The sequence below is a fragment of the Solenopsis invicta genome, chromosome 9, assembly GCF_016802725.1.
Source record: "Solenopsis invicta isolate M01_SB chromosome 9, UNIL_Sinv_3.0, whole genome shotgun sequence".
Taxonomy (NCBI): domain Eukaryota; kingdom Metazoa; phylum Arthropoda; class Insecta; order Hymenoptera; family Formicidae; genus Solenopsis; species Solenopsis invicta.
In genome coordinates, this window is record NC_052672.1 from 9,235,108 (window position 1) to 9,247,706 (window position 12,599).

Genomic DNA, 12,599 nt, shown 5'->3' on the forward strand with positions numbered 1-12,599 from the left:
AGAAATTTATCGCGTTTCATCATTTGACCCTTACAATCATCATATATATAAATAATAAGTATTACATTTAATTAACAATTTGGACCAACTTTAATATGTTAATTTTAATATATAAATCCATGGATATAATCCATCAAACATTTTTCAATCAATTTATAATTGTTATTCACAATCGCGTTTAATTTTCCACAGAATATAATTCTTAAGTCATTCGTTTGCTATTGATTTTAACTTTGTGGATAAAATCCACATGCAAAATGTGAACCATCCCAATGCGCAATTACTATTCGACACCCTATTTTACATGTAAGATAATTAATGTCAGCCAAAAAGAATCAATCATCAAAATGACAAACATTTTTTTTTTATGAATAAAAATATTTACACTAGTATTACTTTTATTAAGTAATTTTAATTTAATTTATGAAATTTCAAGGCCAAGTCCGTTCTCGTGTATGCACTTTCATCGTCGCGACTGCAAATGCAAGACTACTACGCCGTGCTCATGTACACATAATCGAGAAAACTTATATGTAAATACATATGTATACATATATTTATTCTAATATATATTCATATATTTTTAATATATAAATATATATATTCTATATATTTTTTATTTAAACATACAAAATATGTGTGTATTCATTTATATATTACATATATATCGCCAACGTTCTTTGCTTTCATTCGTTCACAGAAAGAAGTAAAGAGCTTTGTCGCCGCGGCATCAAAAGCTTGAATAACGCGACGATGAAAGAAGGAAGTATCGGTACAAGAAACTGCACAGTGAATACTGAAAAGAATGTTGTCGCGAGGAGAACGGCGGCAGATGAGGGGGATGAAAGAGTTAAGAAAGAGAGCGAGCGAACGACATTGCAAAAAAGAAGGAGCTGATAGAAAGAAAGGCAGAAAGAGAGCGAGAAAGATGGCGGAGAGAAACGGGAGAAAAAGAGGGACGCGCTCTCTCTGAGAAGAAAACCTTTTGAGGGAAAGTGATGAGCATTTCTGTGGCAGATCTCTAATACAACCATCGCGATAGCATCGAAAGAAATTAAAATGTTTCATGAATTAGCAACGCGTTATTATAAGTTTCTGTTGAAAGAAGTAATTATTTATCACGTTAGTGTTTAGGAATACTTTGAAGTGGATTGATTAATTTTTATCATTTCCCAAAAGTGATCTCAATGTTGAATTAAGAGAGTATTAGGAAATATTATACACTAATAATAAAAATTCATTTCGTTTCAGTTAGTATTTGAAGTGTGCAGAATAAAGCTTTATTAACAAGTTAAAACTGATTCTAAATGTTTTCTTTCAAAATTTTCTAGAATTTTTTCTACAATTTTTTTATTTCAACTTACTTACGAATTTCTAATTTAATATGAATAATCTTTTTAAAATGAACTTTTAATTTATCTTAAGTTAATTTAATTTTAACGTAACTTTTAATTGGATTAGTTTTTTGGTCATGTAATTTTTAACGTGTAACTAAATTAAATTTATAAGGCCATTAACTTTAAATTTAACTTAATTTAGTTAAAAAATATATTAATTTACTCAACCCTGTACAAATAGCAGTAACAAATGTTGAATAAGAAACGTGCAACGGAATGTGTTAGAAAGGATTGCGCGACAACAAACATTTCTGCGTATGCATCAGATGCGCCTGCGTGTCGTGTCTGATTGCCGGCGCTATCTGCCGCGTTCGCAAGAGGGGAAGCATTTCACACAGCCTGCGTGCCATCGCGGGAGAGCGGTGGGCGAAACAATGTAGCTTTTGTGGGGCAAAGAAACGGCGAAGCCCGTCTAAAGGGAAAAGCTAAGAGCGATTGAAATACGCTCGTATATGTCCGCCTTTCTTCCTCCGTTTTATTCCCCGCCTCTTTCGGACCCCGCTACCGTGCTCTCGCCACCGTTGTTTCCGCGCCTTTTATATTTTGTATTACAATAAGCGGGATGTGTATGTGCGCTTGTGCAAGTGTGAATTCATATAAAATAAAAACACTCCACTGGTGAAGTATCCCGTGATTGGGGAATAAAAATGTGACGTGATCTTTATGAGGGAAATTTCAGCGATATTTCTGCCGTTTCTTTCGAGTTCCGGGTTTCGTAAACACGCGTCCCCCCCGTAAATTTACAGACGTAAACTTGAAGATCGTCATTCACGACGAATGGCCAAGGAAGCTGCGACGAGAGGGAATTTTTGCGGAAGGCTAGGAGGCAGGACAGGGTAAGAGCAAAAGAATGAGAAAATAACGGGGGTGGCAGAATGGTGCGGTCGGCAATCGGGGGGGGTATGTGTCGAAGGAGCGAGTATTGGGTGATGGGGGAGGGCGCGGGGGACACATAGAGAGGTGGTATGGGTGGTTGCAGGTTGGTAGTCAAGACTGCCTTCAGATTTCCAGAGTGAAGCATTGTGTTCCGAAGGCGCATTGTCCTCCCGTCGGCGGGAACTCGACAATGCCGAGTCCGTAAGTTAGTAACCCTACCGTAAAAACTTATCTCCGCCCCCGAACCACCGACCTCCAGCCTCCGTGATTCCGTTCGATTTCCAACCTGCTTCTCCCCGTCTTGTCGCCCCCTCCGTTGGCGCATTCTCCTGGGCCCCGGCGCGGCGGCAGCGTTCCGGAGAGGACGTGTATCTTCCTCTCACTTCCTCTGCCTCCCTTTTCAGATTACGGCAGAACAATTCCGCGTCGCGGTGTTCTGACGTCTTCCTTCTTGCGAAATCAAGCCAACCATCGCGTAGCGAATTCGTTCCTCGCGGCTAAGAACGGACAGCTCCCGCCCGTTTCCTTTGCCGTGAGTATCTTTGAGTAACCGAGCTCCAACATCAACTGGTCCATATTACGCTCTTGTGTCGCACCTTTCGCGAAGTATCAGAAATTGATTTTTTCGATAAGTATGATTAATCCTGCTTCACTTCGCGTGGTCCTTCTTGACATAAATTTCTCACATAGGTTATTTCTAACATTTATTCCAACTTTATATATCAATATTTATTTGTTTATCATTTACAGTTAAATAAAGATTGATACTGTTCTATACAATAAAAGAGAGAAATTCGAAAAATTTTTAAAAACTGTAAAACAATTTGCACTAAATAATAATATGTATAAATAGATAGTATAATATATAAGATTTACATGTTATTAAAAAATTAAGTAAATGTGTCAATTTTGTATACATGCATATAGATAAGTATATAAAAATAGATGTTTTATAAAATATTTTTGATATTAAAAAATAAATTTTATAAATGACATTTATTTTATGTAATATTAAAATACTTTGCAAATTAGAACTAAGAATTATATTCTTATTTATGATTTTTACAATACTTATTTGATTTAGGCACATTTTGTTTTAATAATACTTCAATTTTATGTGTTATATATACGTCTTATTTTATTTATTATTTTATTATTATTTCTTAAACTTTTAAAAAAATTAAATACAACAAATTTTTAACTAATTGTTACATATTATATTACATTTTAAAACATAGCAAATTTGTATGTTGGAGTGTTCTGGACATCCCACGCGAGTAAACTAGGATTAAGAAGGAAAACGGAAAAGAATGCAATATTGTTTTCGTGCGTTGCTGCAGTATTTTCTCATTTTTATGTCTGATAACACAACGATTACAGTTTCTTAACAGCTAGATAAGCGACTACAATGATATAGCATATGTCGCAGCGCATCTAGCGATATGCTTTTTTTGCATGAAAACCGACAAAATTACTTGCAGGGAGATGCACCCAGAAGAATTCAAATTCTTCAAGGAAAAGAGTGCAAAAGAACATTGAATTCATTGATAACGTGATCAACGAACTTGATCAGCAACCCAAAATGACTCAAGTTTTTGTTCTAACATTCAGAATTTTTAAAATTTCTTAAAGTTTTATTACAAATGTTAAATAATATTTATGCATAGAGTTTTCTGTTCAATTAAAAAAATTATATAATATATTACGTGACTTCTTTTTTTCCTATGAATTTCCCTTCTTCACTTATTACAAGTCAGAGCTGCGTTCAGATTCCCCAGGGTGCACCCAGACATCATTCTATCCTTGTTTAACATTTGGTAAACAACAAAGATAAAACGACATCATGGTGCACCCGGATGAGGAATCTGAACGCAGGAGGGAAAGAATGGATGTGCATCCACTGCACCCCCTCGCGGCGCTCATGGTTAATTATATCGACAACTCGTGAGTATCGCGGAAAGCGAACACACAATGGTGCACACGGCGGCGCGTGATTCCGAGAGTCGGAAGTGAACGTTCCAGGGAGCGGATACAAGCATCAGAGGTTGGCGGGTGGTCCTCTCCTCTCCTAGGCTCTCTCTCTCTTGCTCTGTCTCTCTCTCGTTCGAACTCAAGTTGCCGGCCGGCCGGACAACGCTCGGTCGCCGGACAAAGCTCCTCTAATTGTCCCTATCAGCGACGAAGAATGGACCACGGGCCTGCCTCTGACAATTTCATTTGTAATTTGCATAAGGCTTATTAAAATCACAATGAACGAGGAGCCGCGCCGTTGGTGCGTCGCGCGGCAATGACCGGCGATCGCGGAGGCAATCGCTAAGAACGATGCCGATGCAACGCGTCCATCGTTATCGTTTTCAAAGCCGCTTATACCGGAGCAGAGAATATAATCGCGTTACAATGAGCAATGCCGATTGCCGATTGACATGATGTTAACGTTATTCTCGTTAAGGTTATTCTCGTTAACATTATTCTCTGACTATAACCCCGGTTCGCAAAATTGGATTTAACTTTCGAGAAAAAAGGGAAAGACAGGGATACAAACTTGTTTTAAATTGTGCTTCCAAATTTTATGACAAAAGTGCATTTTCTAAATAATTCCGCAATTTTTACGATTAATTTATTTAGCATTAAATACGTTTAATATTAAATTAATAATATCTAAAATATTTATAATAATTAATACCATGATATATACAAACAATAAATTTGTTTAATATTAAACACTAATTATAAATAATATTTGAAATATCAAGGTTAAAATTAATATTCTTTTTTAATTAAAGTTGAAGTTAATAGCTTATAAAATTTAATTACATCAAAAATTACATAAATAAAAAACTAATTCAGTTAAAAATTATATTAAGATTAAATTAATTTAGTTAAGTTATAAGATAATGTTAAAAAGTATTATTTATATAAAAAAATCCATATATGTACAAATAATAGTTTTATATTTTTTTAATTATTTAAACAAATCATTGTTTTATCAGTATTATACAGAGGTACCGTTTTAGGAGGCATGGGCTAGTATTGGCATTTCTTTTATATTAAACATATTTCATGTATTTTTTTTTTTTATGGTATAGAAACTTGTGTATAAAGCTCTTAACATAAAAAGCATTTTCAAAAATTTATAAAATTATGTGATTATTTTCAAGAAAACTTTATATATGTGCTCAACAATTATTTTTTAAAAATAATAAATGTTTTTTGCAGCCTCGCTGCCTTGCTTTAATTTGAAACGTTTGTTTATTACAGAATCATCATTAGCGACGTAAATATTGTAGTAAAGCGATTCTTTAATTTAATTTTTTTCTTCCAATAATTAATAATTATCTTTACAATATACTCATTACAAGTTTTAGAAAAAATTTATTAGCATATTATAAAAAAGAATTTATATTTCTTTCTAAGAATATTATAAAATTGTATTGAAAAAAAATTAGAATAAAAAACAAATCGAATTTTTGTTTTAATTTAAGAGGCTGCTAAACCTATAGCTGAACTTTCTTCTAGTTCCTGAACAGCAATACAGTGCGGTGCAACGATTCGAAGAGCCTAGTAGATGGCTGACTTATCGATGACACAGTCTAACATTATGCAGTATACAAGGTGATTATTAATGAGTGTCCCCATATTTTACCATAGAATCATGATTTACCGACGGATACGTATTTTTAACATATTATATTATATTAAAATTACAAATGTGTACTCCTATGGTAAAAAGTGGGGACATTTATTAATAATCACCTTGTATATATTATATAATGTTAGACTGTGGCGTTGATAAATTAGCCATCTACTAGGCTCTTCGAATCATTGCACCGCACTGTATCTCCCACTATTCTATCCCTTGTCAATGGCTACCCAAGAACGCTTCTCTTATTGCCCCTCCTACAATAATAATTGTATACAGTATACATCAAGTTTATACAAAATAATTATTGTTTTTTTTTTTATAAAATTGTTTTTTCTCATTTACAATTCATTTCTTTTATATAAAATTTTATATAAAATTGTATTCAAAGTCACCTTTATCTTGCAGTTTTTATTAGTTTCATACCAGTAAATTTAGTTTAAATATTATGTAATGGAATTATTTTTTTCTTAAATATCTTAAATCTATATATATGAAATATCTATAAATTTAAAAAGATGTTAAGCCGTCCTGTTTTAGATTTGATGCATAAATTTTGCAAGTTAATTAATTATCTTTCTAATTACAAATAAAAACAAATATCTTGACCAATAAAGTACACAAAGGTTAAGCCGCAAATTTTTAAATTATTTCTATATTATTTCTATATTTTTTATGAATAAATATATAATTTATTAGTTTTTTTGGGGTCACAAAATACTATATACACTTTACATTATGTTTACATAATTTTTTTAAACAATAAAGCAATATATATTAATATAAAGTGGATAACATAATACAGATAAAAGAAATTAAGTAAATAATTGATATCTGATTTTAATTTTTAATAAATTAAAAATGTATATTATTAAAAATAAAAAACAAAATCTAGTTTTTGCTATTTCTTATAACATGTGAATCTTTTACGAATTATCTATAAATTTATCTACAGAGAAAACACGTAAAACCGAGGGGAAATTCACAGCCGGCATTGGTGTACAAAATTTCGGCAGTGGACTGCCGAAAAAAGTAAGCAGTGACCTATAATATTGACGGCATTGTCGTCAGTGGTTGGGGAGTGGTGAGCTCACTTCAGAGTCGATCATGGGGTTGAGCACAAAAATTTTTGAATACTTCGGGAAAGCTTTAGAATTCTTGTGCAGGCATTGGCGTATGATAATGGGCACGCGGTAGTGCTCATAATTGCATGGCATTGCCTTAATTTTAATATAGGATTGACGGCATTGTAGGCATTGACTAACAATAAGCATTGTCGGCAGTGTACAAAAATGTCGGCAGTGTTTTACAGCAATGCCAAAAATCGGCATTGGTGTACAAAATTTTGGGTTGTGAATTCCCCCTCGCGTAAAACATAATTTACATAATTTACATGTAATATAGATTATTTATATTCCAGGTTTAAATTTTGGGATAAGGCTGTTATTTTTTATAATAAATTCTTTACAGTTTTTTTTTAATTTTTCCTTGTTGGCATCATTGCCATGTTTAATATTTGTTAGCATTAGTATTATTAAATTGATTCACGATTTAATGTAATGATATTACTATTTTCATTTAATTTAAAACTGTGTTTTAAGGATCTTCCAAACGATCCTGCCGAATAATTTATCGATGTGTAGTTTGGCGCACTTGTGAAAAATGTATATAAAATCACACAAGAAATATCAAAGGATTAAGGATTCTAAATATCGTATTACAGAATAAATTAATTTTCTAATTCTCTAATAATTTGACAGATCATAATTCTTTTGTAAAATAAAAGTATACATAAAAAAAATTTAGATAGGATAGATTTTACGGACAAATGGAAAGAAAGAAGAGAAGAAAAAGCTTGAGAATAGCCATGCTCACGATTTAGCCGATACGATTTTTTGAGACGCCATACACCATCTCTACAACGTGAACATACACTACGATGCCAATGTATGTAACATACATACAGTCGGTCAATATCTTGGAAAGCACGTCACAAATTGCGTCTGTTGGCACACCTGGCGAAGGGATGAGTGCCAAGCGCGCGTACGCAAACTTTGGATTTTTTCTATTTTAATGTGCGATTCATTGAGTCGCAATTTATACGAGCGCAATCAGGACGAGACACAAATATTAAAATGTGAGGGCGAATAAACAGTAAATACAAAAAAATTGACTCACCGTTCGCCACTGATCGCTCCGTCCAGCTCCGTCTCATAGTCTCAGTCGCCGCTTTTGAAGATCCAAGATCCTTCTCCTTTCAATTCATACTTGGCACAAACGCACGATACTTGATTCGTTCTCGGCACTCCCGGTACTCACGCCCGTCGAAAACTCGAGATACGGGATACGGAGCAACGTAGAAGACGCGATTAAACGCGCGACGCGACTTCGCGCCGTCCCGACCGATCGTCTATTGCCGTCTGACAATGAGTGACACGGAGAAGTTCAAGATTCGAGATTCGTCTTGATTCATACTTGTCACAAACGCGCGATCCTTCGTTCTCGGGACTCTCGAAATCCTCTCGGTGCTCACGCGTGTCGGAAACTCGGAATGGGAAATAACGGAGAAGCTGCGAAACACGATTGAATGCGACACGACTTCCTACCATGCATTTGACACGACGGATGTTGGTACGAAGGCCGACACCTCACTTTCGGCAGTTTACGACACTCTCAAAACATTCGTTCGCTTCAAACACTCGTACGGTATGATAAGGATGTGAGTTGGAATGCGCTGCGACGCACCGCGACCTTCCGCCGTGCTCCCTAACCGTTCGACTGCCGGCACTGCGTACTGCGTAGCAGCTAGCGTGACTGGCGCGTGGCCACGTTCACGCGCCTGCGCGCCGCTGCGCGCCGCTACCGTCGCCGCTACGCAGTAGCGGCAGTAGCAGCAGTCGATCGGTTAGGGAGCACAGTGGAAGGTTATGGCGCGTCGCGGCGCATTTCAACTCGCATCCTCGTTGTCTCGTATGAGTTTTTGACGCGAGCAGTTGTTTCGAAAGTGTCGTGAAGTGCTGAAAGTGAAGTGTCGTGCCGGATGCGTAGTGCGAAGTCGTGTCGCGTTTCATCGTGTTTCGCATCTTCTCCGTTGCCTGGTATCTCGAGTTTCCGACGCGCGTGAGCACCAGAAGGGTTTCGAGAATTCCGAAAACGAAGGATCGCGCGTTCGTGTCAGGTGTGAATCAAGACGAATGGTCGTGAGGAGGATTTTGGATCTTCCGTGTCTCTCAGACGGCAATGGTCGGTCGGTTGTGATGGTACAAAGTCGCGTTGCGCGTTTAATTGCGTCTTCTTCGTTGCTCCGTATCTCATATCTCGAGTTTTTGACGGATGTGAGTACTAGGAGGGTCGAAAGCGGAATATCGCGTGTTCGTGCCAAGTGTGAATCAAGACGAATCATCATGAGAAGGATCTTGGACTGACTCGAACATTTGAGAGCTGTGGCCAAGACCATGAGACGGAGCTAGAGAAAGCGACCAACAGCGAACGGTGAGTCAATTTGTATCTATTGTTTATTCGTTCCTACAATTCAGTATTCGCTTTTCGTCCTCATTGCATTTGCGTAAATTATCATTGGTACAGTGTGACGAATTAGTCGCGCGAAAGCCATTAGGATAGAAAAAAAATTTGAAATTCGTGTATGTACGCGAGCTCAGCGCTCCCTACGCCGCGGTTGACGTGCTTTCCGAGATCTAACCTATACATGTTCCTCTCTGTACACATACATTAGCATCGTAGTATATGGTTACACTCAGGCTTCTAAGAAGCTTCCATAGGAAAGAGGCGTGCAAACAAGTAAATTAATTGTTCATTATAATAAAAAAAAAAAATAATATATTTTCTGTAAAATATTAGACTTATGTAATTCATGTTATATTTTTTAAGATACTTTACTAATAAAAAACAGATTATTGATATTAATTCCATTTATAAGATTCTAGAAAACAATGCTCTTGATGGATTTTGCAAAGGATTAATACTCGCATGGGAATTATACAATAATCCAGAGTAAGTTGAATGATACTGCAGATTTTATTGTCGATTTTATATCTCACACAAACAAGACTAATGCCTAGATATATTTCAGGGATATTATGTTATTTATTGTTGAAGATGTGACTTATAATATAAGTGATTAAAGGTTTCATGAGTTCCAAATTTGTCAATTATGTCCAAAAGTTAAGATTATTAAAAAAAGTTTAACTAGTTTAGCATCGGAAGGAGTAAAATTGGACCCAAATAAAGAATTAATTGTGTAAGTTGCACAATCTTAATTAGAATTTATAAATTATACGAACGTTTGTACTGTTTCGAAAGTATTTCAAAAGAACAGCTTTTTTTTAATTTTTGAAAATAACATAGAAATAAATATTAAATAAAGAATACAGAATATTAGAAATATTAAATAATTAAAATATCTGAATCACTTCCATTGTTTTAGTTCAAATATGGTAGTAACTGTAGTTTAGTACTGTTCTGGTTACGAACTTGAAGCTCTTTCTACAGAAAAAGAGTGCGACATTAGATTGCTAATAGAATGTTCGTGTGCAATAAAATGTCCATCAGTACAGTATCATTTAGCAAGTACTAAGAAAGTATATAAATTATTTAAATTTTTATTTATATAAACAAAAATAACATGTAATGAATCAAATGTTATTCATACAAAAATTATACAAGATATTGTAGTAAATAATATAGATCATATAGAAAATAAAAGAATTTAATTTTTTTCACATTTGTTACAACTGGAATAGATTTAATGATATGTATGCTTTATAATTAAAATTCTTTTAATATTTTGATTTTAAAAATCATATTTTTAGGTATAACAATCTTTAGCTCAGCGTAGTGTATTGAAAAAGTTTCTAAAAGATGATGTATCTGTTTCTAAAGTGCAAGAAATATTTACTGGTCTATATACGTTAGATTTTGTAAGTAATCTACTCGTCATTTCATCAGAACGTTTAATTGATTGACAACTATATGAATTGAAACTTTTAGCATTTTATAATCTAAATAATGTATTTGTTTTAATAACAGAATAATGATGGAGAAAAAGCAATGAAAATGAGTATAAATAAACCAAACAAGTTTGTTCTTAAACCACAAGGGAAGGAGGATGGAATAACGTGTATAATGAGAATATAAGAACGTGGTTGAATACGATGAAAGAATCTGTTTGGTGTGTGCTATTGAAGTTGCCATTAGAAGACAGCATTAATCTATTAGATGTTATAACAGAATTTGATATATATGGTGTGATAGTGGAGTAAGCGAATTGATTTGCATTTTAATAATCATCTTATTAATAATTTTGTTTTATGTCAAGAAGTAATGAGTTATAAGAAATAGAGAGTTAAATAAAAATTATAAAAATAACTTAAAGTATTTAGACATTACAAAAAACTAAAGGATTATGTAACCATTATTCATTGTTATCTCTGAGTTTAGTGCATTTGCATGAATATCTTAATTCAAAACGCAAATTGTGACCAACAGAAGCTACTCTGACCCCCTACAAAACTGTCTGAAGCCAACGATTCGAAGAAACCACTGTGGTCTTCTGTCAAAAGACATTTATTTCCAATAATATAATATCTCTTCTTTTTCTTTATTTTTCCACTTCTACTTTCTCTTTTATCTCCTTTTTTATATTTTCTAGTTTTTTCATCCTTTCTTCCGACTTTCTTCTTCTCGTTCTTCATTCTCTGTCAAAATTCTTTTATACATCTCCATTTCCTATATTTCTTTTTATTCCCTCCATTTTATTTGCTCCATTAGTAAAGTGGAATATAATAAATTACTTTTCTCATGGTTGTTCTGTTGATATCAGTTGAATTTGTTTATTGCATTTAACAATTTACGAGATGTAGTTAAAATAATTAATAGTGTAACACGACATACGCGAAAACATGATTTTTATGACCACACACAGTATAATTGCAAAAATAAAATAATCTCATAGCACTTTTTATGTCATTATTGATGATAATAATTTTGAATTAATGTATCGTATTATTAATGTATCATAACTTGTGATAACTTGAATTATTTAATCTAGTGATTCTTTCATTATTATGTATACTTGATCTAAAAGAATTAAAAAAATGTTTATGTCAAAAAAATCTATAAACCATTAAAAAAATTTTTTTAAATAAATCTAGTTGTCATTAAATTTTTATTATAAAACGTAAAGTAAAATCATGTTACATACAAAAGGATTATAATGAATAAAAATTATGTGAAACTTAAAATTCATATACATATAAAAAACATAAAGTAAAATTTATTACAGAACTTAAGAATAATTTCATATGAAAACTTATTATATATAGAACAAAAGAATAAATTTATATGAAAAACTATTTTGCAAATTAATTATCTTTCTAATTGCAAACAAAAACAAATAGCTTGACCAATAAAGTACACAAAGGTTATGTTGCAAATTTTTAAATTATTTCTATCTTATTTATATATTTTTTATGATTGAATATATAATTTATTAGTTTCTTTGGAGTCACAAAATATTATACACTTGGCGTTATGTTTACATGATTTTTTTAAACAATAAAGCAATATATATTACTATAAAGTGGATAACAATATAAATAAAAGCAATTAAGTAAATGATTGATATTTGATTTTAATTTTTAATAAATTAAAAATGTATATTATTAAAA

The 12,599-nt window shown here is 33.2% G+C and overlaps 2 protein-coding genes across 2 annotated transcripts in view; one reads left to right on the top strand and one right to left on the bottom strand.

Annotated features, from left to right (window-relative positions):
- LOC105197035 (transcription factor Sox-3) overlaps positions 1–8,687 on the bottom strand; it is a 413,519-nt gene extending 404,832 nt beyond the window's left edge. The window contains exon 1 of the transcript XR_005575582.1: positions 8,092–8,687. The gene's annotated coding sequence lies outside the window, so the exon portion shown is untranslated. The remainder of the gene's footprint in view (positions 1–8,091) is intronic.
- Positions 8,688–8,837: 150 nt separating this feature from the next.
- Positions 8,838–11,298, top strand: LOC105206562 (glutathione synthetase). The gene is given in 7 exon segments (XM_039453583.1): positions 8,838–9,711; positions 9,851–9,924; positions 10,004–10,171; positions 10,358–10,511; positions 10,743–10,850; positions 10,960–11,023; positions 11,026–11,298. Coding segments are annotated over 7 exon segments (789 nt in total). The 5' UTR covers positions 8,838–9,657; the 3' UTR covers positions 11,193–11,298.
- The last annotated feature ends 1,301 nt before the right edge of the window (positions 11,299–12,599 follow it).